Source organism: Littorina saxatilis, linkage group LG2 (genome assembly GCF_037325665.1).
Source record: "Littorina saxatilis isolate snail1 linkage group LG2, US_GU_Lsax_2.0, whole genome shotgun sequence".
In the NCBI taxonomy this organism is placed as follows: domain Eukaryota; kingdom Metazoa; phylum Mollusca; class Gastropoda; order Littorinimorpha; family Littorinidae; genus Littorina; species Littorina saxatilis.
The window spans coordinates 2,547,497-2,573,878 of record NC_090246.1 but is presented as its reverse complement, the minus strand read 5'-3'; the positions used below and the strand labels follow the sequence as shown (position 1 = coordinate 2,573,878).

General features: G+C 41.2%; 1 protein-coding gene and 1 long non-coding RNA gene across 3 annotated transcripts in view; both read right to left on the bottom strand.

The window, feature by feature from the left end:
• Positions 1-26,382, bottom strand: part of LOC138957985 (uncharacterized) — a 118,970-nt gene that overhangs the window by 27,938 nt on the left and 64,650 nt on the right. The window lies entirely within an intron of this gene.
• LOC138957980 (caspase-3-like) lies at positions 1,264-25,837 on the bottom strand. 2 transcript variants are annotated; one of them, XM_070328996.1, is made up of 8 exons: positions 25,441-25,837; positions 24,506-24,534; positions 23,781-23,942; positions 10,101-10,197; positions 9,165-9,418; positions 8,454-8,623; positions 5,895-6,030; positions 1,264-4,728 (listed from the first exon to the last, which is right to left on the bottom strand). In XM_070328996.1, the coding sequence occupies exons 1-8, from the start codon at positions 25,515-25,517 to the stop codon at positions 4,481-4,483; spliced, it is 1,173 nt and encodes a 390-aa protein (XP_070185097.1). In that variant the 5' UTR covers positions 25,518-25,837; the 3' UTR covers positions 1,264-4,480. The 2 variants fall into 2 exon arrangements, with proteins under 2 accessions (XP_070185097.1, XP_070185098.1); XM_070328997.1 differs by having other exon boundaries at positions 25,521-25,834.

Below are 26,382 nucleotides of genomic sequence, written 5' to 3'. Positions count from 1 at the left end.
CTGCACTGGTCGCCGCTACGCTACAGTACTGCACTGGTCGCCACTACGCTACAGTACTGCACTGGTCGCCGCTACGCTACAGTACTGCACTGGTCGCCGCTACGCTACAGTACTGCACTGGTCGCCACTACGCTACAGTACTGCACTGGTCGCCACTACGCTACAGTACTGCACTGGTCGCCGCTACGCTACAGTACTGCACTGGTCGCCACTACGCTACAGTACTGCACTGGTCGCCGCTACGCTACAGTACTGCACTGGTCGCCGCTACGCTACAATACTGCACTGGTCGCCGCTACGCTACAGTACTGCACTGGTCGCCGCTACGCTACAGTACTGCACTGGTCGCCACTACGCTACAGTACTGCACTGGTCGCCACTACGCTACAGTACTGCACTGGTCGCCACTACGCTACAGTACTGCACTGGTCGCCGCTACGCTACAGTTTGTCTGCTTGCAGACCTACCAAGCCATTCGCTTTTGTGGGATGTATTCTTCTTGTCTGTTGGGTGGTACCGGTTTATAAAACCCTTTGTGGGATGTATTCTTCTTGTCTGTTGGGTGGTACCGGTTTATAAAACCCTTTGTGGGATGTATTCTTCTTGTCTGTTGGGTGGTACCGGTTTATAAAACCCTTTGTGGGATGTATTCTTCTTGTCTGTTGGGTGGTACCGGTTTATAAAACCCTTTGTGGGATGTATTCTTCTTGTCTGTTGGGTGGTACCGGTTTATAAAACCCTTTGTGGGGTTTGTGAATGTTTGTAGAGAGCGTACAGTGATCGCATTGCCTTGTTAGTGTGGAACTGTGTATCTGTCGTCTGCTATTCACACTGAGCTATACACATGTCTGTAAAATGTCTTAAAGTTCAAGATCTGAAACAGTTGTCTGGGGTTTTTCATTTTCGACAAATTCTGAGAAAAACCGGTTTTGTCGAGATTCTGAAACAAACAAACGACCCTCACCACAGTGTCCGAGTGTGTGTGTGTGTGTGTGTGTGAGTGTGTGAGTGTGTGTGTGTGTGTGTGTGTGTGTGTGTGTGTGTGAGTGTGTGTGTGTGTGTGAGTGTGTGTGTGTGTGTGCGTGTGTGTGTGTGTTGGTGGGTTAGCTGCGTGCGCGTATGCTTGCGCAGTGGACTGGTGTGTGCGTGCGTTTATGTCTATCTGTTATTTTTGTTGTTGATGTTGTTGTTGTTGTTGTTGTTGTTGTCGTCGTTGTTGTTTTCGGTGGTGTTGTACTGTACAACAATCGAAACAAGGAAACATTATTTTAATTTTATTTTATTCATAATAAGCAAAATAAGAAAAGAACACACCGTTGCAGTGAAGAACAACATTGGAAAGTCTCACGCAGTTTCAGCTTTGCACATGTATACACCCTTATACATTTGACATACAGACACTAGTACGTAACAGTAGGTACACCCATTCCAACATTCGCTCATAATGCAAATCAGTGCTATAATTACATACATGTATACATATCGAAAATAAATTAGTACATCTGAACTACTCACACATTTCATCTCTCACACACACACACTTACGCACACACACACATACACACACACACACACACACACACACACACACACGTGATCGGCAAGGCCGGGTTGTTTTGAGGTGGTGGGGGGGGGGGGGGGTAACATGACACAGAAGCACTACCAGTGATTGTTAACTGACGACAATGAGTGGGGTGGTTTGGCACACAAAATGAGTTTTGGAAGACCGTTCACTGCTATTCAGCTTTTGGTCATGCACAGAAACATCACAGGCAGCAGCTGGAATGGCACACACAACAAACAAATACACTGTTGGCATCTGCTTTCTGTTCATTGTATCGTAAACGTAAAATATATATTTATGCGTTGCATAGAAAAGTACAGTTTGAAAAACAACTGTCATCAAGAATTCACTTACGGAATGTTTTTCAATGATATGTTCTTGTAATAATGAGATCCGCTCGAAAGTTTTAAATTCCTCGATGATGTTTCAGCATCATCAGAAACATATCATAATTATGTAACACTTTTATACAAGACTTTCAACTCAAGCGAAATGTATGACTGCCCAAATTTAGTTTGTGCTTTAATTCGTGAGTATCTATCTACAACCAAAGTGTTTATATATTCAAACAAAGAAATAAGTTGCTTGGACACACACATAGTATGTATGCACAAACAAAGAAATGAGTTGCTTGGACACACACATAGTATGTATGCACACACAAAGAAATGAGTTGCTTGGACACACACATAGTATGTATGCACAAACAAAGAAATAAGTTGCTTGGACACACACATAGTATGTATGCACAAACAAAGAAATGAGTTGCTTGGACACACACATAGTATGTATGCACACACAAAGAAATGAGTTTCTGTCTTCAAAGATACACAGAAATGAAGTTCAATTTACAAACAAAGAAATGTTAAAAATAAACACATAACGATACAAGACTAAAGCAGATAAACACCGTCCTATAGGTAATCCACACCATGTAAATGAACTAAAGTTGGCCAAAAAATGATTGCAACAAATTTCAAACCCAAATTAAAGCCTTAATTCCTGTGTCATTTAATTAAAACTGTATATGCCAAAGAAGGCCGTTCACTTAACCTTCAGGATCACCTTTTGGATTAAATATTTCTTTTAAAGGGATCACGTGACCGCCGCTCAAGTAAGTGTACCCTCAAAATCGACCAGACAAAAACGGAAGAGCCGAATGAAAAATCGACAAAAAATCACAATAGGCAAAACGTTGCAACTTTCACATACGAGAAGGAAATCAAACCAATTATCTACCCTGAACAGATTATTTTGTTTTGCTACCTTGCGTATTTCGCGTGCTATGCTATTCCTACTGATGCAGGTGTCGATCGCAAGAGCGGTCAAAAACGGAACGTTTTATGTCAATTTTTATGGGTATCATGTCAAAAAGCGTTACATTTTAGCAATGACTTGGTGGATTGCTTTGAAACTTTCAGAATATTTTACCAACATACTAGAGATACTTCGTGCGAAAGTTTGGATTGTTACGGTTATTTATCCAGAAGTGACGCAATCTTTCGGAAAATGTTATTAAACTTGTCATAGGATTGTTTACTTGTGTCCAAAATATTCATGACTTTGCATATCTACAGATAAATGATTGATACAGATTCTGTCTAAGTTTCATTTGCGTGTAGCTGCTGGCGTTAATTTGCTAGTCATGCAAACACATGAGGAAAAAATGGAACGTTCACTCTGTTTCGCGCTTACAGCAGCTGTTATCGCTGCGTGCATCTTAAAACATGCTACAGTCACGCTTGGCTGGGCATCGCTGTGGCACCAGAATCATCGCTTAAATATGTAGCGTGTTTACTGGTTCAGCAAATTTGCGTCAGTATTACACGCACATAAAACTTTAGCAGTGTGTGTATCAATCATTTTTCAAAAGACATGCAAAGTCATACATTTTTTGGACGAAAGGGAACAATCCTACGACGAGATTAAAAACTTCTTCGGAAAATTGCATAACATTTTAACAAACACCTGTAACAATCCATCATTTCGTTCGAAGTATCTCTAGTATGTTGGTAAAATATTCTGAAAGTTTCAAAGCAATCCACCAAGTCATTGCTAAAGGGCAGACTTTTTTGTCATGATACCCCTACAAAAAATACGCAAAAAGTCCCGTTTTTGACCGCTCTTGCGATCGACACCTGCATCAGTAGGAATACCATAGCACGCGAAATACGCAAGGTAGCAAAACAAAATAATCTGTTCAGGGTAGATAATTGGTTTGATTTCCTTCTCGTATGTGAAAGTTGCAACGTTTTGCCTATTGTGATTTTTTGTCGATTTTTCATTCGGCTCTTCCGTTCTTGTCTGGTCCATTTTGAGGGTACCCTTACTTGAGCGGCGGTCACGTGATCCCTGTAAAAGAAATATATAATCCAAATAGTGATCCTGAAGGTTAAGTGAACGGCCTTCTCTGGCATATAAAGTGTTAATAAAATGACACGGGGATTAATGCTTTAATTTGGGTTTGAAATTTGTTGCAATAATCTTTTGGCCAAGTTTATAACGTCTTGATACGGAAACAGGTTACAATAAAAGTGAAACCATGTTCACAAAGGCAAAGTTTTTAAGGAGGTTCAATAATATTAAACGTCACAATTCTAAAGAACATACACATTCATAATTGATGACTGTCATTGTCTTTTATAAAATTGTACTCCCAAAGCAACAACAGAACAAAAATCTAAAACAACCCTTCTTTTAATTTCTCGTAAGTACACTTCTGCAATTGACTACTATCGGAACCTTATTTACATAATCACACATTCCGCGTCGTTTCTTTGCTCTGTCTGTTCTTCCAAACTCAACAACACATAGAAAACGACCCTTCTGTTTATTTACATTTAGATAGCTTACTTCCCTTTGCTTCTCAGACTTTAAAAAACACCGCTCTGCCTTATTTGGTAAACGTTAGATACGTCACTGCTGGTCAGTCATGGGGGGGAAGTAGACATCTCTGGTCAGCATTGAGCTAATACATGGGACCTGCTTCTTGTGCAAAAACTTTCGATTGCTGGTCTTGGTGGACTCGAAGTCCAGGGCCACCTTCTTGCAGACGCGAGTCATCATGGTCAGCAGGTCCATGCGAGCCCAGTTCTCACGCAGGACCTCCACCAGGGCCTGAACGAACCACGAGCCTTGCTCCTCGTTACGCCATGCGAAGTAACCTGGTGAGTAAACGTTCCGTTGGTTTGAACACAATTTATTCAGAAAATAGAGTGGCATATAGTACAATAGAAACACTTCGGACAAGACAACAAGCTAAGCTTAGGCGAAAAAAAAAATTAGGTGTGGTTACGGTAACATAGCCAAAAAAAATAGGGTAGGAAGGTAGGCAATCACTTTTTTTTTTTTTTAACTTTTTTTTCTAATGTGTACAAATTAAACCTACTTGACAGGGAAATAAGTGTGCGACTCGGGCGCTTTCGCTTTCATTGCGTTTTCTGCGCTTGTTTTCTTGTGTTGTTTTTTGACAAATGTAATAAAAAGTTATAGGGTCGGCCCCTAAAAATAGGGTAGGTCGGGTTACCGTAACCACACCTATTTTCTTTTTAGGCCTTATACTAAGTGTGGTAGTACGGTTGAGTTGCAACTGAGTTGTGGCGTTCAGTGCGCGAGTAAAACTTCAAACCACCACAGGTGCTAATACCATCACTGCCATTACACTACCACCATAACCAACATAACCACCACAGGTGCTAATACCATCACTGCCATTACACTACCACCATAACCAACATAACCACCACAGGTGCTAATACCATCACTGCCATTTCACCACCCCCATAACCAACATAACCACAACAACAAACAACAACAACAACAACAACAACCAACAACAAACAACCAACAACAAACAACAACAACAAACAACACACAAACGAAACCATCAAGTAGTGCGTTTGTCCTAAGACCTATCCGTCTCCCCAAGAACTTTTGATTTCAAATAATTATGAGAAGGGCGAACGAGCGCGCGCGAGCGAGAGAGAGAGAAAGAGAGAGGGAGAGAGGGGGAGAGAAGGAGAGAGAGAGATAGAGAGAGAGAGAAAGAGAGAGAGTGAGAAAGAAAGCGAAAGAGAGAGAGAGAAAGAGAGAAAAGAGAGAGAGAGAAAAGAGAGAGAGAGCGCGCGCGCGAGAGAGAGAGAAAGAGAGAGAGAGAGAGAGAGAGAGAGAGAGAGACGCGTGCCAGTGCGTGCGTGTCTTTAAATGTTTGTACGTTTTGTGCTTGTTCAATTAAATATCTGTCAGCACTCATCAGTATGTGTTAGACATAACGTGTAGTACTGTGCTGTACTGTGCTGTGCTATATTGTACTGTACTGTCCTGTACTGACCTGGAACACATGCGAAGGCCATGAGGAAGTCGGCCTCCACCGGGACGCGGTAGACCACGGGGTCCATGTCATCTTCCCCGCCCCCTTTAGCGTCCACCACGTCCGTTCCTTCGTCCAGCTTTTCTCCCCGACACGCCTGAAAGCACACCACGCCAGTGGACATAATACACCTGTTATCCGACCCCTCCCCCCTCCAAACTCTTGAAAACACACAATAACATCACGAAGAATGAACATTGGTTCCATCGCTTTGGATCCGAGAAAAAAATATCTTAATTTGTAACTACGAGGTATGATCCAAACAAAATGATCAAATGTGATTTTCGCAAAGACTGTTCGGCGTATCTGGCCCAAAATACAGCAGTCATTAGAACTACTCTCCTCCTACATTGATGCAAAGTCACAAGTGCCTGAGCCAATCAGAAGAGGCCTTAAGGTGGCCTTATTTAGGGTTGCTTTTGAGCTCTGATTTGACGGTTTTTGTTAGGTCCTGGGTGCTGTGAAACTTGTTGGCAAAAAGTCTGATTTTCAAAGAGGGTATAACCAGAATCACAAGGGGTGTAATCAGGTCTGAAGAATGTGTGAGGCAAAAATGGGATCATTTGGTCTTTTAGGAATGAAGTTACGGCCCTTCTTTTGTGGAGACTGACATTTTCATGGAGGAGAAGGGAAGTCTGGGTTTCGCAGTTTGGTCGCTGACTGCTAAACTCGTAAGTAAGTTTGGGTAAAAAGGTTTCAGCATAGTACGTGACAATGACAGTGCTGTTAGTAGACAGAATATCGACAGCAACGGGACCTTCGTGGTCGAAAAATACAGCGAATAGCCCTGTTTCTGCTTTGAAAACCTCGCTTACAAATGTGATACATCTCGTCATTTTGGTATAGACACGCTTTGTTTCTGTGTTCTCTGGCACTAAAGTAGAAGGAAACCAAAGTCTCATAATCAGTGACTACAGTAACAACAAATTTGGGTCTACTGGGTTCACAACGGTTGAGCAGATCGCGTGCAAGAGGACCCTGATGCTCCTTCGGTTCCTCTGTCAGCTAATAAGGCACCCATTTTGCGGCCAGCTTTTGAAGCGGAAGATCATTGAGTAGAATTCTCTGGACTGTTCCATATGAAAGTTTAAGTTTTGCACTTCATACTCGCATGTACACTTTTTAATTTTAGTTCTTGAATTTTGACAAAGCAGCTACATTAATCTCGTTTGAAGCGCTCTTCGGAAGTGTTTTTGGCCTGTCAGAGTTATTCCCCTTTTCCACAGTTTCGATTTACCTTTTCTTTTGTCAGATTATAGAATATGGAACAGCTTTGATTCATGTAACGTTCTTCAGCTTTGTAGACATTTTCTTCGTACCATCATCCAGCTACACACTTTCAAAGAAGTGAAAATGTTCATGGTGCTTGACAAAAGACCCCGTTTTGAAGCACAACCCAAAAGTGACGTATTTTAAAACCTCGTCATTTATGACGTAGTAATTTAATGACATCATCTCTTAAAAGTATACCAGTTAAATGGTTGGCCTTTCAAATGATATACTACTTTTCATGATCAGTGGCCTGAGACTTGCATAATCGCGGTTTGATCATTTTGTTTGGATCATACCTCGTATAATTATAAAGCAGCTATTAGTTGTTGTGTTGTGTTGTGTGGTGGTGTGGTGTGGTGTGGTGTGGTGTGGTGTTGTGTTGTGTTGTGGTGTGGTGTGTGTTTGTGTGTGTGTGTGTTTGTGTTGTTTGTGTTTGTGTTGTTTGTGTTTTGTTGTGTTGTGTTGTGTTGTGGTGGTGTGTGGTGGTGTGGGGTGTGGTGGTGTGTGGAGGTGTGTGGTGTGGTGTGGTGTGGTGTTGTGTTGTGTTGTGTGTGTGTGTTTGTGTGTGTGTTTGTGGTGTTTGTGTTGTGTGGTGGTGTGGTGTAGTGTGGTGTGGTGTGGTGTATTTTGTATGATAAAGATCTGTTTAGAGATGTCCTGCATCAAAACACAAATATATTGCTTAAATGTCCACTGGAGTCTTTCTTATTCTCACAAATCATAGAGAAAAAGAATGGAAGTCTCCGTGGAATAGCCTATACATGACAGTTTTCTTTGTCTACGCCAAAGCTCTGCTCCGTGGGACCAAACAATGTCCCTTACCATCTCGTCCCCTCTACCCCCCCCCCCCCCCCTCTCTCACACCCCAAGGTCCAGTACTTCCCTACAAATCTTCAAATCCAAATCCAAATAGATTGCCAACGTTCCGAAATTCGGATTAAAAAAACAACAAGAAAAGTAAGTTATTGAAACGTTTTATTTTTTTTATAAAACAAACGTTACTTCACGTTACGTAACGTTTTGTTTTGTTTTGTTTTGTTTTGTTTTGTTTTGTTTTGTCATAAATGAAACGTTCCAATAACTTGCCTTTCTTGTTTTGTTTTATTCCACAAATCATCAGACAAATCATCTATCATACAAATCATCAGACATTTCATCTGTCATACAAATCCCCCGTGATTCCCCAACCCATCACATGTCTACCCGTCGAACAAATCAGTTTCACTACCTCCAGTTGCTAACTCGTACCTGTATGATGATAATCTTGGGTTTGCCTGCCAGGGAAGGGCAGGTCTTCAGCGGCGTGAGGAGGTCATCAACGTTCACCAAGTAATCTGTGGCGTACACCCTGTCAGGTTCCCCGTGAGTCAGGATGACAAGAACGAAGCAGTCCTCGTCAGCATGGTTTTGCTGGGCCACTGGGGAAAAAGTTTGTCTGTAAGAATTATCAGTATTAAGAAACTTGTGCAGCCAGAATGACAAACACAAAGTACGTTCTCACTCTTCCCCCCCCCCCCTCCTTCTGGGCGCTATGGTCGATAAAAAAAAGGCGGGGAATTCTTGAGCTGACTTTAAAAGAGCTTGCGCGTCAATGGGCATGTCCTTGTCAAGATTTCCGTTCGCAATGACGAACAGATTAGACCAAGGCACCAATAAGCAAGATCCACCAATTTTGTTTCAGACCTTCCTTCGTTTCAACAAATTTTCAGTTCCACATAATTATGGGCTAGCCAAAATCACACAATGATAAATGTAAAGTCACTCCACCATCATGCTCACGCTGAAATTCGACCCAGGCTGTTCATTTTTGGTATGTGTCAAAGTGGAGGAACTAGCCAAATATGAGACGATGTATCGAATGATTTACATGGGAAGGTCTGTGCTGTTCACTTGTGATGCACTTTAAAAAAAAACCTGGCTTTTGCATTGCCAGACAATTGTCATGTCGTAATAACATACCTTCTGAAATGATATCTGTCATGTTTTTTGCCGTACAGTCATCTTTTATTGACGACGTAAATCCCATACCAGACAGCATGTTGTCAAGATTTTGGGCATCAATCTCTGTGCCTTTCCTGGTACCCATTTCAAGATCTGGGTCGAAGTGTTTGTTGTTGATGATGATTGCTTGGCCTCGTTTCGTGTGGTTCATATTGTAGCAGTCAGACACATTCACTGAATACTTGATCCCTGGCAACGATTGCCTCCTTTCACTGCGCAGACAACGAATACACTTGTAAATTAATCGATTAATCAATTATTAATGAATCAATCAAACGACCTATCCATAACGAGCTTTCAATCGATCAACCAAACCTATTGATTAATCAATCAGTTCAGATCAATTACACCTTTTGACATGCCGGTTATTTTCTCACTATGAACAAGAGACAGCTACACTTTTTATGATACGAGAACAATGTTTGTTTAGTGGGTACGCATAGCACAGACACGAGTAGGTGTGGGGTGTGTGTGCGTATGTGTGTGTGGGTGTGTGGGTGTGTGTGTGTGTGTGTGTACGTGTATGTGTGTGTGTGTGTATGTGTGTGTGTATGTGTGTATGTGTGTGTGTGTGTGTTAGTGTGTGCGTGTCCGTGTCTGTTTGTTTGTTTGTGCATGCGTGTGTGTGCGTGCGTGTGCGTTTGTGTGTGCGTGTCCGTGTCAGTGTCTGTGTGTTTGTCTGTGCATGCGTGTGCGTGCATGTGCGTGCGTGCGTGCGTGCGTGCGTGCGTACGTGTGTGCGTGCGTGCGTGCTTCTCTGTGTGTCAGTGTATCGGTATCTGTCTGCCTGCGCCTGTCCGTGATGCGACACACACAAAATCATAATACAAAGTGCCTGTACTGAGAATGTACAGCTAAAGAAAGGCAGCAACAACACGACACACACGCGCTTACCTGGGACGGGGGAAAGCAGGTTGTCTGCTTTGGTATTTACCTCCGGCGTCCGGCGTGTCCAGCCCGCAGGTCTCCTCAGTGTCCACCGGTATTGCTCCTGGTCAGCACAATCGAATGTTTTATTTATTTATTTTTATTTATTTATTTATTTTTATTTATTTATTTTTAAATTTTTAATAACTTATTCAACAACAAATATAAAAATATTCTACATACATAAAAAGCAAATAAGCCTACAAAACCGCTCTAGTCCAACCATATTCCGCGTACACAATCATAAATTCCATCCCCATTTTGAAATATCGCAACAACAGACTTCCAGATACATAACACGATCATATGTGTTCTCTGTTTGCATGTTTGTCCAGTGTCTTGTCCCCACATAAAGCATATTAACTCTACCTGTCCCAAGATTTTGTTTGTTTGTTTGCTTAACGCCCAGCCGACCACGAAGGGCCATATCAGGGCGGTGCTGCTTTGACATTTAACGTGCGCCACACACGAGACAGAAGTCGCAGCACAGGCTTCATGTCTCACCCAGTCACATTATTCTGACATTGGACCAACCAGTCCTAGCACTAACCCCATAATGCCAGACGCCAGGCGGAGCAGCCACTAGATTGCCAATTTTAAAGTCTTAGGTATGACCCGGCCGGGGTTCGAACCCACGACCTCCCGATCACGGGGCGGACGCCTTACCACTAGGCCAACCGTGCCGGTACCTGTCCCAAGATAGGCCAAATGGTTCTAAGAGGACGTTAAAACTAGTTATCATCACAATCGAATGACATTTTTTGTTTAGCCGTTGGAACGTATTAAAGGCCTCAAAACCTCTGAGAAAATCAGAGACTTAAAATGGGGGTAAATTTAAAGAGGATGTCTTCATTTAATTGGGTTTTTTTAAAGGAGGGAGAGAGGGCGGGGGGTGGGGGGGGGTTCACTGTATAAAGTCATCCATCCACGTGGAAACTAATCAGTGTGCTTTAAGTAATGAATTCCTACACACACACAAAATTTCACTCTACACCAAAAGCTCTCAGGCAGTTTGACTTTTGGTATGTGTCTGAGGTGAAGGAAGGCATCATCCCGTGTACACGCCTGGACAGATATGTGATGGTGAGTATACGCACACACACACACACACACACACACACACACACACACACACACACACACACACACTCACACACACACACTCACACACACACACACACACACTCACACACACACACACACACACACACACTCACACACATACACACACACACGCGCACACACACACACACACACACACACACACACACACACACACACACACACACACACACAATCCCAGTCTGCACAGAAAGCAGCCTGGCTGTATATTATTGTGTTACGCCCAAATGGAAGGATATACTTTTATCCCATGAAAAGCAAGAGGCGAAGCCTTCAAGGCTCACGTAAGAAATCGACAAACAGTAACACAAATACTCAATCACTCCGTCACACATACACACATACACACACAGTAAGCATAGGTGACACTGTGCAAGAAAGCGAGACACTAGATCTAGATCTGTCTGTCTGCATGTAGCCTACTTACAGGGACACGACTAAGAGTAATACCTAATATTCTGGACTCGCAACGAAATATACAAACAAATGACAATGAACAACGTTTTGACCTAATGGTCTTCAACAGGTTAAAAAAAATGAAAACAACAATACAAATATCAAAACGACTTATCAGAGAAGATGATGTCCTCCAAGCGCAAAAGAAGGGGGAAAGGAAGATAAATCATTCACCAGATGGTTTGCACGGGTAGGCATGCACCTTTAACAGGCGTGCACAACTACATGAAAACACGGGTAGGCATGCACCTTTAACAGGCGTGCACAACTACATGAAAACACGGGTAGGCATGCACCTTTAACAGGCGTGCACAACTACATGAAAACACGGGTAGGCATGCACCTTTAACAGGCGTGCACAACTACATGAAAACACGGTGTAAGCACTACACGATATGAGCATGACTTGTGCTGTTAGTGCGTAAGCCGGATCGTATACGGTAACACGCTAGGCCTGCGTGTCATTGCATTTCGAAAAATAAAAATAGCCCTTAGCCAAGTAGCAACTAGGACCGTATTGCACAAATGTTTTGTAAGGTCTTTTCTTAGAAATGAGTAGATCGGGCGTTAGCTTTGGCAAGGTAAAACTAACTCATAATAGAAGATACAGACATGTATCCGACACAGGTAAAGAAAGGTTCAAAGTCATGTCTCAAAAATTGAAAAGGTTATTTTATGACACGTTCGTTTAATTCAAAACTCAACAAAGACCATTCAGAGACTCCAACTATTAACACATAAAGATAAGCTGACATATTTTGTTGCATTGATATGTTCACCGGCCCATTGTCGTTTCTGTATTATTCTGTTGCATGTGTAGCTCAGTTTGTACACGGGTTATTTTCCATAGCTGTGTACCAGTCGAAACAGTGTTATGAAATTGATATGTCTTTACTGAACTGAGACATTGTAACGATACAAATTGAGTTCATTACTACAAACTGGCTCCATTCATATCCTTGTCCTGCAGATAAATAATTAGAAATACTTGCACATTTGGTTTGTCTACGTTCAGTAAATGGCAAGGGTTTTATAGTACGTCAACTTCGTAACATGGTTTGTTTATTTGTTTGCTTAAAGGACCAGACCACGCTGTTTTAAAGGTTATTAGAACCACTAACCGATGACTGAAGGTTAGAGAAATGCACCTAAAGATTCCAAAAATGTAAAGAAATTCACCGATTCGTAGCTTAATCACGGTACGTCTAATTACCCAAATGAACCCAAATGAACCCAAATGAATCCAAATGAACCCAAATGATACCCAAATGAACCCAAATGATACCCAAATGATACCACAGAGAGAGAGAGAGAGAGAGAGAGATTTTATTATGGATTGGTTATTGAGCAATTCAATTTTCCGGCTCAAATAATGAAAACTTTTTTTTTTATCATAAATTAACATCCCATTTTAGATGTATGCTGTCATCATTCTTGTGGTTCGTGAGTTATATTGATTATATCCATGTGATAGAGAGAGAGAGAGAGAGAGAGAGAGAGAGAGAGAGAGAGAGAGAGAGAGAGAGAGAGGGGGGGATGTGTTTTTATCTTGCTCTGAGATATTAAATAAAACCTACAAAATGTTAATTATGCTTATTTCAAATACTTTTCCCTGTGTATGTGTGTGTGTGTGTGAGAGAGAGAGACAGCTTTCTGCACAATACTCCGGAGTGGATATGAATGAGTTGAATGGAATAATATTATATAAATGGTATCATTGGGGTATCATTTGGGTTCATTTGGATTCATTTGGGTATCATTTGGGTTCATTTGGATTCATTTGGGTATCATTTGGGTTCATTTGGGTTCATTTGGGTAATTAGACGCACCCGCTTAATCATTGTGATTTAATTAAAAACGTTCCGCCAAATTTGTCTGCTAAACGAGACTTCGAAATGGCCGCCAGTAGACGAGAACCGGCTGTGACGTCACTTAGTGTTTGGAAACCGAAAGTTACAGCTTACGCTCAAGTGGGCGTTTGCCTAAATCGAGCATCAACAGCACGCCGAAGGAATGCGCACGGCTGCTGATAGCTATGAAGTATAGAAAAAAGGTTCAGGCATCAGTTGTCACCTTTTTCCGATGGGCTTACAACTTCTGCAGCAAGACTGATTAACTGGAAACGGCCAACACGATGTTGTGTGTTTCGCGACACTTTCTTCCAATGCGAACGCAGTTAAGCCGGCAAGAAAACCTGGCACACACAAAACAGCTGTTGCCTAACGCAGTTCCAGTTCCGACAATTGTTGACCACTCACAGGAGGTCAGAAACCGGATACCAATGTCATCAGAACGATCTGCTTTCACTAAACGCAGACGAAAGGAAGTGAGTACATGTATACTGAATGTGCTCTGTAAGGGATAGGGGTTCAGTGTCACTGGGCGTTTTTGTCAGACTGACAGTATTTGTAGTGGAATGGCATCTGTTCCTAATTTTAAGCACATGTGTTAAGATTACAGATTAAAACATATATATCTGTTACTATATGTCCGTCCCCATGCACCCACCTTAAAGTTCCCTCTCTCTCTCCCTCTTTTACACTCACCTGGGTAATCGATGAGTCTCAGGTTTAATCAGTGTCCGTCCATATACACATAGACATTCACACAAACACACACACGTTGTTATAGTTGTTATCTAATTCAGTGTTGTATTAAATAGATAAAGAAATCGTTAATACAGCAAGCTTGCATGAATAATTTGCTGTTGTCCTTTTTTTCAGATCAGGTTCTGTAATACAGTAATTATAATTAATACAAGTACAAATTCATGTTTGCAGTCATACTCATAGTGTGTGTGTGTGTGTGTGTGTGTGTGTGTGTGTGTGTGTGTGTGTGTGTGTGTGTGTGTGTGTGTGTGTGTGTGTGTGAAAAGCACTTTGATACTTAAAACATCTGTGTTATTTGATTTTATTACAAAACTGCAGTCAGAATATTAAGCAGACCTATTCCAACAATACATTTTGATCAGCAGTAAATCTAATGTCAAATTATGAACAACAATCATGTGAGCAGATATATCTAACAGAAACACATAGTCTAGCAAAATAATACAACCAAGTACATGTGTGGACATCATCATCCACATAAAAAAATTGATTGTAGGAAGAGCACTCTGTGTTATTACCACTGCTTCAGTCAAACTGCCAGTTCAACTTTATCTCTGTGGGTTGTTTTTTTTCTCTCAGAGTAACATGGGGAAAAAAACCTTTAAAAAACTTGCATGCTACAGAGCTGGATTGTTTCTAGTGATCATGCAGCATGATTTATCCGCATAGAAAACTACTGAAACACCTAAACAGAAATAACAATGTCTACAGAAAAAACCCACTGTTTGATTGCTGTCTGTAGTACTCCTCTTGCTAACAGTGGCATTAAAATAATTAAAACTAAGCTATGCTCTCTTGGGGGGGAAAAAGTGCTCTAAGTACTTTTTGTGTCTACATAGGCAAAACAAAACTATGCAATGTTTCAGATTTCCTGACCCACCCTATGTTTTTCCTCCTTATCCTGGACTATTTTGGACTCTTACAAAAATGTAGGCTACTTCAAAAATGACAAATTTTAATTTTGCAGGCTTACAAGGAAATTGACTCTTCTCTTACAACCAGAATACACCATGATTTCAAGCAAATAAAAAACTACATGCACCTGAGAAAAAAACAACTTTAATTCAAGAAGTTAGACCTCCTAACCCCAGCTTTTCAATTCAATTCAATACGTTGTTGATGTTGATTATGGAGCTTAACGTCCTCCCAGGTAACTAGGGACCTATATTGGGGCATGATTTTTTATACAATGTTAAAAGTGTAGGGTGTAATGGGGGGGAGGGGGGCTGGAGGGTGACGGGGTGTAGTCGCTAATAAATTTAAAGGTGCGTTTATTATCTAATATACCAGACATTTTGTTTTGGCTGGTGTACAGAATAACATCACATAAAATCGCACTCGTAAAACATACAAAACACATAAAATGTACACATCAGTACACACATAACCCAAACCACACATATCCATACCAGCACCATCACACACATATCCACATACATACTCTAGTTTGTACATTATAAAAATAAATACATTATGATTAATATCATTACTAGTCAACTTAAATTAAGGCTCAAAATAGGTCTTAAGATGGATGTTATTTAGTGTAATGAAGAGATTATAAAAACCAAAAAAAAGCTATGAGAAAGAAAGTATGAAAGAATGATGCCCTTTCTCCGGTGAAAGTTCTGCTGATTGTGGTAACTTTTTTTTCTGTCTAAAACAGGCATCAGGTTAACTGAACGAGCTGTTTGAGGGGGTGGTGATCCTAACACTGGCCTATGGCAACACTGGTCTATGGCAGCTACAACAAAGCTCTGCATACACAGCAAGACTACAATGCAACAGTGCCCAGACTTTGACTGCTACAGGCTGCTTTCCCATGCAAAGTACAAATGCAAGTGTCCATAAACCAGGGTTTAATACAAAGTCATGTAGTATGTGAGTGAGTTCTGATGAAAAAGTGATTGTGTTGTAATATTGGTTATTACTGAGTGTTGATGTTACAATGATTACATTATAAAAACAACAACAGAACAATGTGAAGAGCAAACTTCTTCTGTGGGCATGCAAGTGAGTTAATCTTGTGTGTGTGTGTGTGAAACTATATGTGACTGAGTGTTACAAATTTAAATGACAACAGTTTTCTTGATAGCCTTTAAAAACAACAACAAATACATACATTTAACAATCAAACAAATATAGGCACCTCAAAAAAAGTTGTATGTACACCTTCGTGGCTGGTGATGCATTCTTGCTCCCCTGCAAGTTTTCATTCTACAATGTACCTCAGGCTAGCTTCCTCTCTCTCTCAAATCTGCCCCTCCCACACAATACAACAGGTACAGTGGCCACTCTGACACCAGTCTCTGAAATAATCAAGAACAGTTAAAACTGCGATGAGCTGTTGTTCTTTTACTCGTGAATGCAATGCATGAACACTTAAACAATATCCCACTTATTCGCGAGTGCGTTGACAAGGCGAGAGTGAAAAAATAGCACAGACTCGAAAGCAGACGATAAGTTCAGCACAGAGAGCGGGCGTGTTTACCTTTGATCGCTGAGACAAACAGTGTCGCAATTTTCATCGTCACTGTTTCACTACTGCTGGAAGTGGCCTCCACCCTCATCTTTCATGCTTGATTCGAGGAGAGAAACCGGTAGTTCGAACATGTACGGTTCAATTTCGTCTGCAGTTACGCTTGTTGTCATGTTGGTAAACAACCATCCCCACACGGTGTGACGTCACGGATAATTTATTCATAAGCCAGTCTCGCGAAGATCACGCGGCACGAATGCCGGACGTTTCGGCCCCAAGACGTTTCGGGCCTAAGACGTTTCGGCCCCATTTGGGACGTTTCGGCCCTAAAAGTCAGGACGTTTCGGCCCATTTCAGGATGTTTCGGCCCTAAGACGGTTCGGCCCTAAGACGTTTCGGCCCCAATTTTTTTTCTTCTCAAAATTCATATTATAAATATAACCTATATATAATAATATAGCGCCCTTGATGCGTGTACAGCTCATATTCAATCCAGATTACCAGAGTCGCCTTGTGGCGAGATATGTGCGCGTTACAAATTATTGTATTACTGATTAAAGACATTCAAACAAATCGACAGTGTCCTTGTCTGGCTGTGTGAATGGGTATCGTGTGAATGAATACATGTATAGCTCTCTCTCCCTCACAGACACGTATTACCAATACCCAGGGGCGGACGAGGGGGGGGGGCACAGGGGGCACGTGCCCCCCCCCCCCCCCTGAAAAAAAAGAAGAAAAAAAAAAAGATTTTTCCATGCTGATTCTATGACCATTTCTAAGTTTAAATGGCACCAGATGGCACCATTTTGCTTCCGAGTGTTTGGGCAAAAAAAATTTCCGGGGGGGCATGCCCCCGGACCCCCCTAGCAAATTCGGGCGCGTCGCGCCCATCACATTCACTTTCGATTCAAAGTGCCCCCCCCTTACAAAGCAACTGATCCGCCCCTGAATACCTGTCACAATATAGACCAGTTGGTCTAAGAGGACGTTAAGCAATAATTTTTCCTCTGTAGCTGTTTGAATGTGTAGTGTGCGAGAATATGTAAAATAATTGTATATGGTATTTTAATATATAGAAAACAGATTCCATACAGCCAATTTATTAACGGAACAGTTGTTAACAGTCTGAAGTTTTTATTCACAAAAAAAGGTTGAACCACATATTGAAAAACAATGAAAGATGGCAAGACAAGAGAAAGGTTATTTAAATAACAACCGCAAAGCAATGATTTTATTCACAACAAAGGATTGAACCCAAATGAAATGTGCAGTCAAACGGCCTGTTATTCTACATGAAACTTTACTAAACAACATGCCGTCAAATTCTGACAAAGAGACAAAACATAATTTTTGGCACTGCACTTATCAATCATAAAGAAACGTTTTACATTTTGCGCTGACAGCCGGCGGTTCCTAAGAAACTAATAAAACAGCTGGAACACAAAAGCGGTTAACATAATGATTTGCAGTCATTGCCAACTGTAAGCCCAGGTACAGCCGGGTCTACTTCGTTTATAACGTCGCCGGATATAACGTCACCCCGTTATATCGTCACCCAAACACCGGTCCCGGCTCAATTCCTTCTTTCCAAGACTATTTTAACCTCGGATATAACGTCACCGGATATAACGTCACCCAGTTATAACGTCACTCATCCATGTCGGTTATAACGTCATATCAATCCCCAAGTCCTACAACCCCACGCCGGATGCGCCCCTCACTCTCTCTACCCTACGACGTTTCGTTAACACGACCTTGTGACACCAAGCCTCGTTAATTTGTTTTCCATGAGACAATGGCAACCGTATTGTATCAACATGACACCTGTCACAACAAGCCGCCATGCAACTCTCTCTCTCTCTCTCTCTCTCTCTCTCTCTCTCTCTCTCTCTCTCTCTCTCTCTCTCTCTCTCTCTCTCTCTCTCTCTCTCTCTCTCTCTCTCTCTCTCTCTCTCTCTCTCTCTCTAGATGAAAATGAACTAGAGACTACCCAGATGCTGGAATATGACATAACAGAAACAGAGGTTTACGAAGCCATACGAGCATTAAAAAATGGTAAAGCTGCAGGACCAGATGGTGTTATTAGTGAGCTTTTCAAAAATTCAGCTTTTCATGTTGTACCATTCCTAGCTCGGTTCTTCAACAAACTGTTTACATCAGGTTCATATCCTGAAGACTGGTCTGAATCCATCATTCACCCTCTTCATAAAAAAGGGGATATTAACAATCCAGACAATTATAGAGGCATATCATTACTTAATATTTGCAGCAAACTATACAGCTTTATCATAAACAAAAGACTAACTAGTTGGGTAGAATCCAACAACCTATTAAATGAAAGTCAAGCTGGCTTTCGTAAAAAGTACAGTACGACCGATCATATTTTTACTCTATTTGCTATGGTACAAAGACAGTTACTGTCACACAAAAGTATACGTTGCTTTTATTGACTTCAAGAAGGCCTTCGACTCAGTAGACCGTACAAAGCTGTGGAAGGTGTTGCAAAGCAAAGGAATAAAAGGTAAAATGTACCAAGCCATACTTAGTATGTACAACGTTGTTAAAGCAAAAGTTAGGGCAGGAGCAGAGGTCACTGACCTTTTCATGTGTCCGAGAGGCCTGAAGCAGGGAGAAATAAATAGTCCAATTTTGTTCTCACTTTTCATTAACGAATTGGCGGACGAAATCAAGCGAAAAGGACGACACGGTATACAACTTATCCCAGATTTTATTGAGATATTGATTCTCATGTTCGCAGATGACGTTATTTTGATTTCCGACACTGTGTGTGGGTTACAGAACCAGATAAACGTGCTATACCAAACTGCTTGTAATCTTGGCTTGACTGTTAATTTAGAAAAATCTAACATAGTTATCTTCAGAAATGGTGGTCACATTGCAGCGATTGAAAAATGGATGTATGGCAATATCGAAATGGAAACTGTGAACATGTATAAATACTTAGGAATTTACTTTTCTACAAGGTTGACATTTTCTCACACGCTGAACGATTTAGCGCTGCGTGCAAGAAAGGGTGTGATTGGTATTTTTAAGGTACTGTGGACTCTAGGAGAAAGATCACCAAACATATTCTATAAACTATTCGACTCCCAGATCCAGCCCATGCTCAATTATGCGGCAGAAGTCTGGGGCCTTGATGCAGACCATTCACCTATCGAAAAGGTGCATCTGTTTGCCCTTAAGAGGTTTCTGAACACAAGCATGAAAACACCAAACACACTTGTGTATGGAGAAACTGGCAGACACCCGTTATTTGTCAACACGTTTGTTAAGTCCATACGATTTTGGTTGCGCATCCTGAAAATGCCTAGTCATCGATTGCCACAAAAAGCTTATAAAATGCTGCTTTATTTACACGAACAAAATAAAAGAACATGGGCGTCATCAGTTTGCTATGTGCTGTACAAATACGGCTTTGACCAAGTTTGGATTCAACAAGGCGTTGGAAATGAAAATGCGTTCATAACGGAATTCAAGAACAGACTAGTCACATTATACAAGCACGAGTGGATAGAAACAGTACAAAGTAAAGAACGATTCCTTTTCTATAGCACTTTCAAGTCAGCCTTATCTATGTCTTCATACTTAAATGACCTGAAGCACGTCAAAGCAAGAAACTGCCTGATTAGGTTAAGACTTGGTGTCTCGCCACTCAAAGTGCATCGATTACGACACACTCGGTCGTCAACTGCTGAAGATTACTTGTGTCCATTCTGCGCAAACGAGACCGAAGATGAAATTCACTTTGTTTTGAAATGTCCAAAATATGCTGGTATTCGCGAGTACTACATACCTGCCAAATATTACAACCGCCCATCAAGCTTTAAACTGGCGCTACTTCTAGCGACACCAAACAGATCAATATTACTTAGACTTGCAAACTTCATCATGAACGCGTTTAAAATACGCAGTGAGTGGGGACAGTGAATATGAGATATTGCACGATCTTGTTTTATGTGTATGCTATTTTTGCTGCTTTCTGTCAATTGCTTAAAAAACAGTAATAAAGTTTTGTCTTTTTTGAAAACGTTAATGTGATGCTATGTATCAGAGATGCAACGATTATGCATATAACTGCTTGCAGATTTGCGTGTGAAAGGGCATGTGAAGGGATAGATGGAGTGATGAATAGATGGATGACGGATGAATGGTTGGACAGTCAGACGGTTGATTAGATGGATGGAGGACAGAGGGACATGAGATGGATAGAAGGATGGATGGATGGCTGGATGGATGGATGGATGGACGGAAAGAGGACAGAGAGACATGAGTGAAGTGCGACAGAGACTGGATTTTGTGCTGATGCTTACTGTCCTTTTCCAAACGTTTTGCTGTTGTAAATTTATGCCTGTTTCCACAGTCGTCATGTCGACTGTCATTACGATGATGATGATTTATTTTATTATGATTAATATTACAATGATTATTTTTCATGAAGCATGAATGATGAAAATGTGTACACCCCGAATTGAAATGGGCCCAAGGCCCAATCAATAAACCATCCAGACTCCAGACTCCAGACTCTCTCTCTCTCTCTCTCTCTCTCTCTCTCTCTCTCTCTCTCTCTCTCTCTCTCTCTCTCTCTCTCTCTCTCTCTCTCTCTCTCTCTCTATCTCTATCTCTTTCTTGTACAGACCATGTATTCTTTTAGAGGATTTTTTCCACTCTTTATTTTATTGCCCGGTCAAACCAATTAGCAATCGGTACGTCTGACCACGGACCTAATAATAATAATAGTTATTGGGTCCGAGGTCTGACCGAGCACCCATCGTATTTTTATCGGTATTGGCGAATCTCAATCGGTAAAATAAGGCGAAAATACAACATTTAGTCAAGCTGTCGAACTCAGAGAATGAAACTGAACGCAATGCAATTTTTCAGCAAGACCGTATACTTGTAGCATCGTCAGTCCACCGCTCGTGGCAAAGGCAGTGAAATTGACAAGAAGAGCGGGGTAGTAGTTGCGCTGAGAAGGATAGCACGCTTTTCTGTACCTCTCTTCGTTTTAACTTTCTGAGCGTGTTTTTAATCCAAACATAATCATATTTATATGTTTTTGGAATCGGGAACCGACAAGAAATAAGATAAAAGTGTTTTTAAATTGATTTCGAAAATTTAATTTTGATCATAATTTTTAAAGTTAAAAAACAAAGGAATACTGTACTCACCAATACAAGAACGAGACAAGACGGTACGAATTTTCGCTTATGGAAGCTTCATCAGGAAAAACAAGAACACAAAAGACAACAAAAAGCAGACGCAACAAACCTTGTTCGTTCCGTGTTATGTTGCGTCTGCTTTTCGTTGTCTTTTGTGTTCGCGAATTTTTGTAAGAAAAAACATAATTTGTAAATAAGTTTGTAAGAAAATTGTTTTTTGGAAATGAGGGCCGAAACGTCCTAGGGCCGAAACGCCCATTGGGCCGAAACGACCATTTGGGCCGAAACGTCTTGGTAAATTGGGGCCGAAACGACTTGGGCCGAAACGTCTTTGGGCCGAAACGACTGGCTCCCACGCGGCACAATGGCGGGTCGTTTTGGAGAAGAAATCCGTCGCTTCGGTCACAAAATTCGTCGGATTACGGCCTTAGAAGATTCCGAAGTAAACCAAACATTGTTGAAGACGGTAAGAAAGTGGTTTTCTAACTAACTGCAAACATCGGGAAGTGTTCGGTCGCGCAGGAACACGATTCGAAGCGTTTTTGACGCTAAAACAGCGTGGTCTGGTCCTTTAACGCCCAGCCGACCACGAAGGGCCATATCAGGGCGGTGCTGCTTTGACATTTAACGTGCGCCACACACAAGACCGAAGTCGCAGCACAGGCTTCATGTCTCACCCAGTCACATTATTCTGACACCGGACCAACCAGTCCTAGCACTAACCCCATAATGCCAGACGCCAGGCGGAGCAGCCACTAGATTGCCAATTTTAAAGTCTTAGGTATGACCCGGCCGGGGTTCGAACCCACGACCTCCCGATCACGGGGCGGACGCCTTACCACTAGGCCAACCGTGCCGGTTCGTAACATGGAAACCGAAGGTTGTTACATATATTAGAACACTAACAAATATATTAAAATATATATATACAAAAAGACAAAAATATATACTATGTTTTTTGTTGCATACATGTCTGTATTATTATTATCTAACTGGAGTATTACTGACTAAAGTAAAGAAAATACATTCTAGTTGTCATTCTGTATGCGTTAAAATCATTTAAAGGACTGAAAATGCATGTCACAAAATGGTACACAGCTCTGGAGAATAACCCAAACTTTAAAGACGTGTGGGGCAAATATCTGTTTCGTATGGTGTTTTAAATTCCAAATTCCATACATTTCTCTTTCCTGTTTTTGATATTCGACGCGAAATGTTGCCTTCCATCCTCAAAATGACATTGTGCAGTAAACAGGGGATAAGCAAACAAACGATGAAATGGACGAACAAAACAACAAAGAAGAACCAATCAGCCAAACAAAGAAAAATAAGCAAAAATAAGCAAATATATGTTATATATGACCCTCCACCACGGAATGAGTCACATGTCACGTCACCTTTGCATGATTATCATATTGTTACATTTTCATAAAGAATGTTTTATGCTCTATCCAGTGGTGCAAACTGTTTTAGAAAAGAGCGAAAACTGTTTGAGTTATAAGCCTGTGACTAAGGTGACCCTCACACTGTTACCAGACACTCCCCAGACTTACATTAAGCCTAGCGCAGAACCGCGCAAGGTGACATTTGACTCATTTCGTGGTGGAGGGTCACATATGTTTCGAGAGTGTTTTTGTGTGTGATGTTATGTGTGCATTCGAGCCACACAAAAACAATGTCTGTTTTGTCTTACATTTAAATAATAAAGTTGTATTGAATAGATTTGAATTGAAAAACGAACGAATTCACAAGTAACCCAACAAGCAAGTAAGCAAACAACGCATTTTTGAACATAAAATCACACCTTGATTTGATTTGATTAGTTTGACACGTGTCCGTCGTTTGCGATCGTTGCCAGCGCTGCCACTGCCACTGGCCAGGCACCAGAAGACCCCCAGTATCAGTGTGTTGACCACCGATAGCTTCAGGACTTCCAACAACACCACCATAATCACTTCAAAAACACCTGCAACAAAGAACGCCTACTGTTGAGACTGAAATGTGTGTGTGTGTGGGGAGTTGTTTCATTTTGGTTGCGACTGTGAGCTTCGATTTTAAATTTGTATCAAAGGATGTCACTTATCTAGCAAGCTCAGCTGAACACCCAGTACTGTTACTTCCACTTGATTTTAAATACTCTAAAACTCAGATCGACGTAAGAAAATGTTCATGAACTGTGTGACAACAGTTACTGTCGTTGAAACATTTCCCACAGACCATCAATCGAACAGTCCCCAAATCAATCAATCAAAAAATCCATGTCCATCCATCCGTCTGTCTATCTGTCTGTCTGTCTGTATGTATGTATGTCTATCTGTCTGTATTTCTGTCTGTCTGTCTGTCTGTCTGTCTGTCTGTCTGTATGTCTGTCTGTCTGTATGTCTGTCTGTCTGTCTACCAGTACCTATCTTTGCCAACCAAACTACCTACATAACAACCTACCAAACTACCTACCTACCTATCTTTATGTCAAACAATCAATCAATCAATCAATCAATCAATCTATCAATCAATTGATATGAAACTCACCCATTGCTGTCTGTTCGGTTCCTTTACAGCTGAAATTGGATTTGTAAGCAGACTTCAAAAATGTGATACATCAGTTTACAGACAGGCAAATAATTAGAAACCAAAACATTTGATTAATCCCTCAAAATCAAACACAGATAGAGTTGCGAACCTTCCGAAATCGAGAATAAAAAACAAAAAAGGCAAGGTACTGGAACGTTTTAATTTTTATAAAACAAGACATTCACAAGTATATGAGCTTTTATAAGGCCCTGATCATCTTGCCAGAGTCTGAACACAAACAACACTTTCTGAGATAAGTGGTCATCATATAATCATTCATTCGCTTGCGGTTTACCAGCAAGCGGTCGAAAACTCAACCAAGCTAAGTTCTTGTCACTTATTGTTTGTCTGTGCCCTTAACTGACCGTTGGGTCGACATATTTGTGAGTGTAACGTATTGTTTTGTCAATAACAAACGTTCCAACAAATCACCTGTCTTCTTTTTTGTCTGTCCACAATAAAGACTTTTTTGTCGATGTACTCGTGACGTCTTGTTTTGTTCAAATTAAAACGTTCCAGTGTCTTATCATTCTGGTTTTTGGATTGTCACAAAACCAGCTAGTGAAATAAATAGATACCTGGTCACTCTATGGTAAATCAAAACAAATCCTTAAATAATGACTGCGATTGGCTAGACGAAGCAGTTGAACATGTTTATATTCAGTCATTCGTCAAGGACTCTCGAACTTGGAAATCAGTCATTTAACTCAATTCGAAAAATTAAATCCTCGTGAAGAACACGAGATTTGCCGCGGCTTGGTTGCTGGAATGCACTCTGATCAGCTGATCTATACAATAATAATCTATGATCTAAAATTGCATTGTGGCTGACCATGAGTACACAAGAACAACAGAACACATCAATATAAGCAACTAGTAGCCTACAAACACACCTAGCGGATAGCTCTGTACCTCCGAACAGGAAACTTCCGAAACCTTCTCCTTTAGTTGCGAAAGATATGTGCTGCATTACCTTATCTTGTTTTACAACACTATAACTGAAGAGGTATCTCCTTGCTTAGCTCTTCTCAATTGCGTACTCCCTCGTCGGTTAGTCGTGTTCACAGATTGTGAGAGCAACGCGATGGTTGCTACACATTTATACACTGCAAAGATGCACACATTACTGAATTATCCAGTATTATTTGTACTCGAGTAAAGGCTGACCTAACCGCAACACTGTCAGTTAAGCCAGTTCACACCACAGAACTTATATTAGTTCTGTGGTTCACACACCGTGGCACACTGACACACACACACACACACGACACCAGTGCAAGTGCTTAATTTTACTGCACACGTCAACTGTGGATTAAACTTCCTGCGTGACAGGGACACTCGCACAACCTGAATGCATATTCTTGGGGAATAAGAATGTCTCATATTGAAATTCCCGTTAAGCGGGAAAGGGGTATACATGATTTGAACTAGTCGAGCCACGCATAACGAGGACAATGTGAGAACACGCAATGTACAGTGCACAGACAAGTTTGTGCACGCTGTGTATACTTGAGAACACGCAATGTCCACAGACAAGTTTGTGCACGCTGTGTATACTTGAGAACACGCAATGTCCACAGACAAGTTTGTGCACGCTGTGTATACTTGAGAACACGCAATGTCCACAGACAAGTTTGTGCACGCTGTGTATACTTGAGGCATGTAAATGTGTCAACGGAAAAGAATATAATTATATAAATATGATTGTATAACTGATAAGAATATGGGTGTGCTGACGACATTAACATGTACAATGCGCTCATCGTATGAGAGTAGGCTATTATAAGGTCCTTTTTGTCAAACGTCAGCATGTCAAATAACACTGGCAAGGATTA

Excerpts from the sequence above, each read along its gene's own strand:
- LOC138957980 (XM_070328996.1), bottom strand. The coding sequence starts at position 25,517 with ATGCAGCACATATCTTTCGCAACTAAAGGAGAAGGTTTCGGAAGTTTC. Across the intron at positions 23,943-24,505 it reads AACCGAACAGACAGCAATGG|GTGTTTTTGAAGTGATTATG; the intron begins GTGAGTTTCATA and ends TCTTTGTTGCAG. Across the intron at positions 9,419-10,100 it reads CCTGCTTTCCCCCGTCCCAG|TGAAAGGAGGCAATCGTTGC; the intron begins GTAAGCGCGTGT and ends TTGTCTGCGCAG.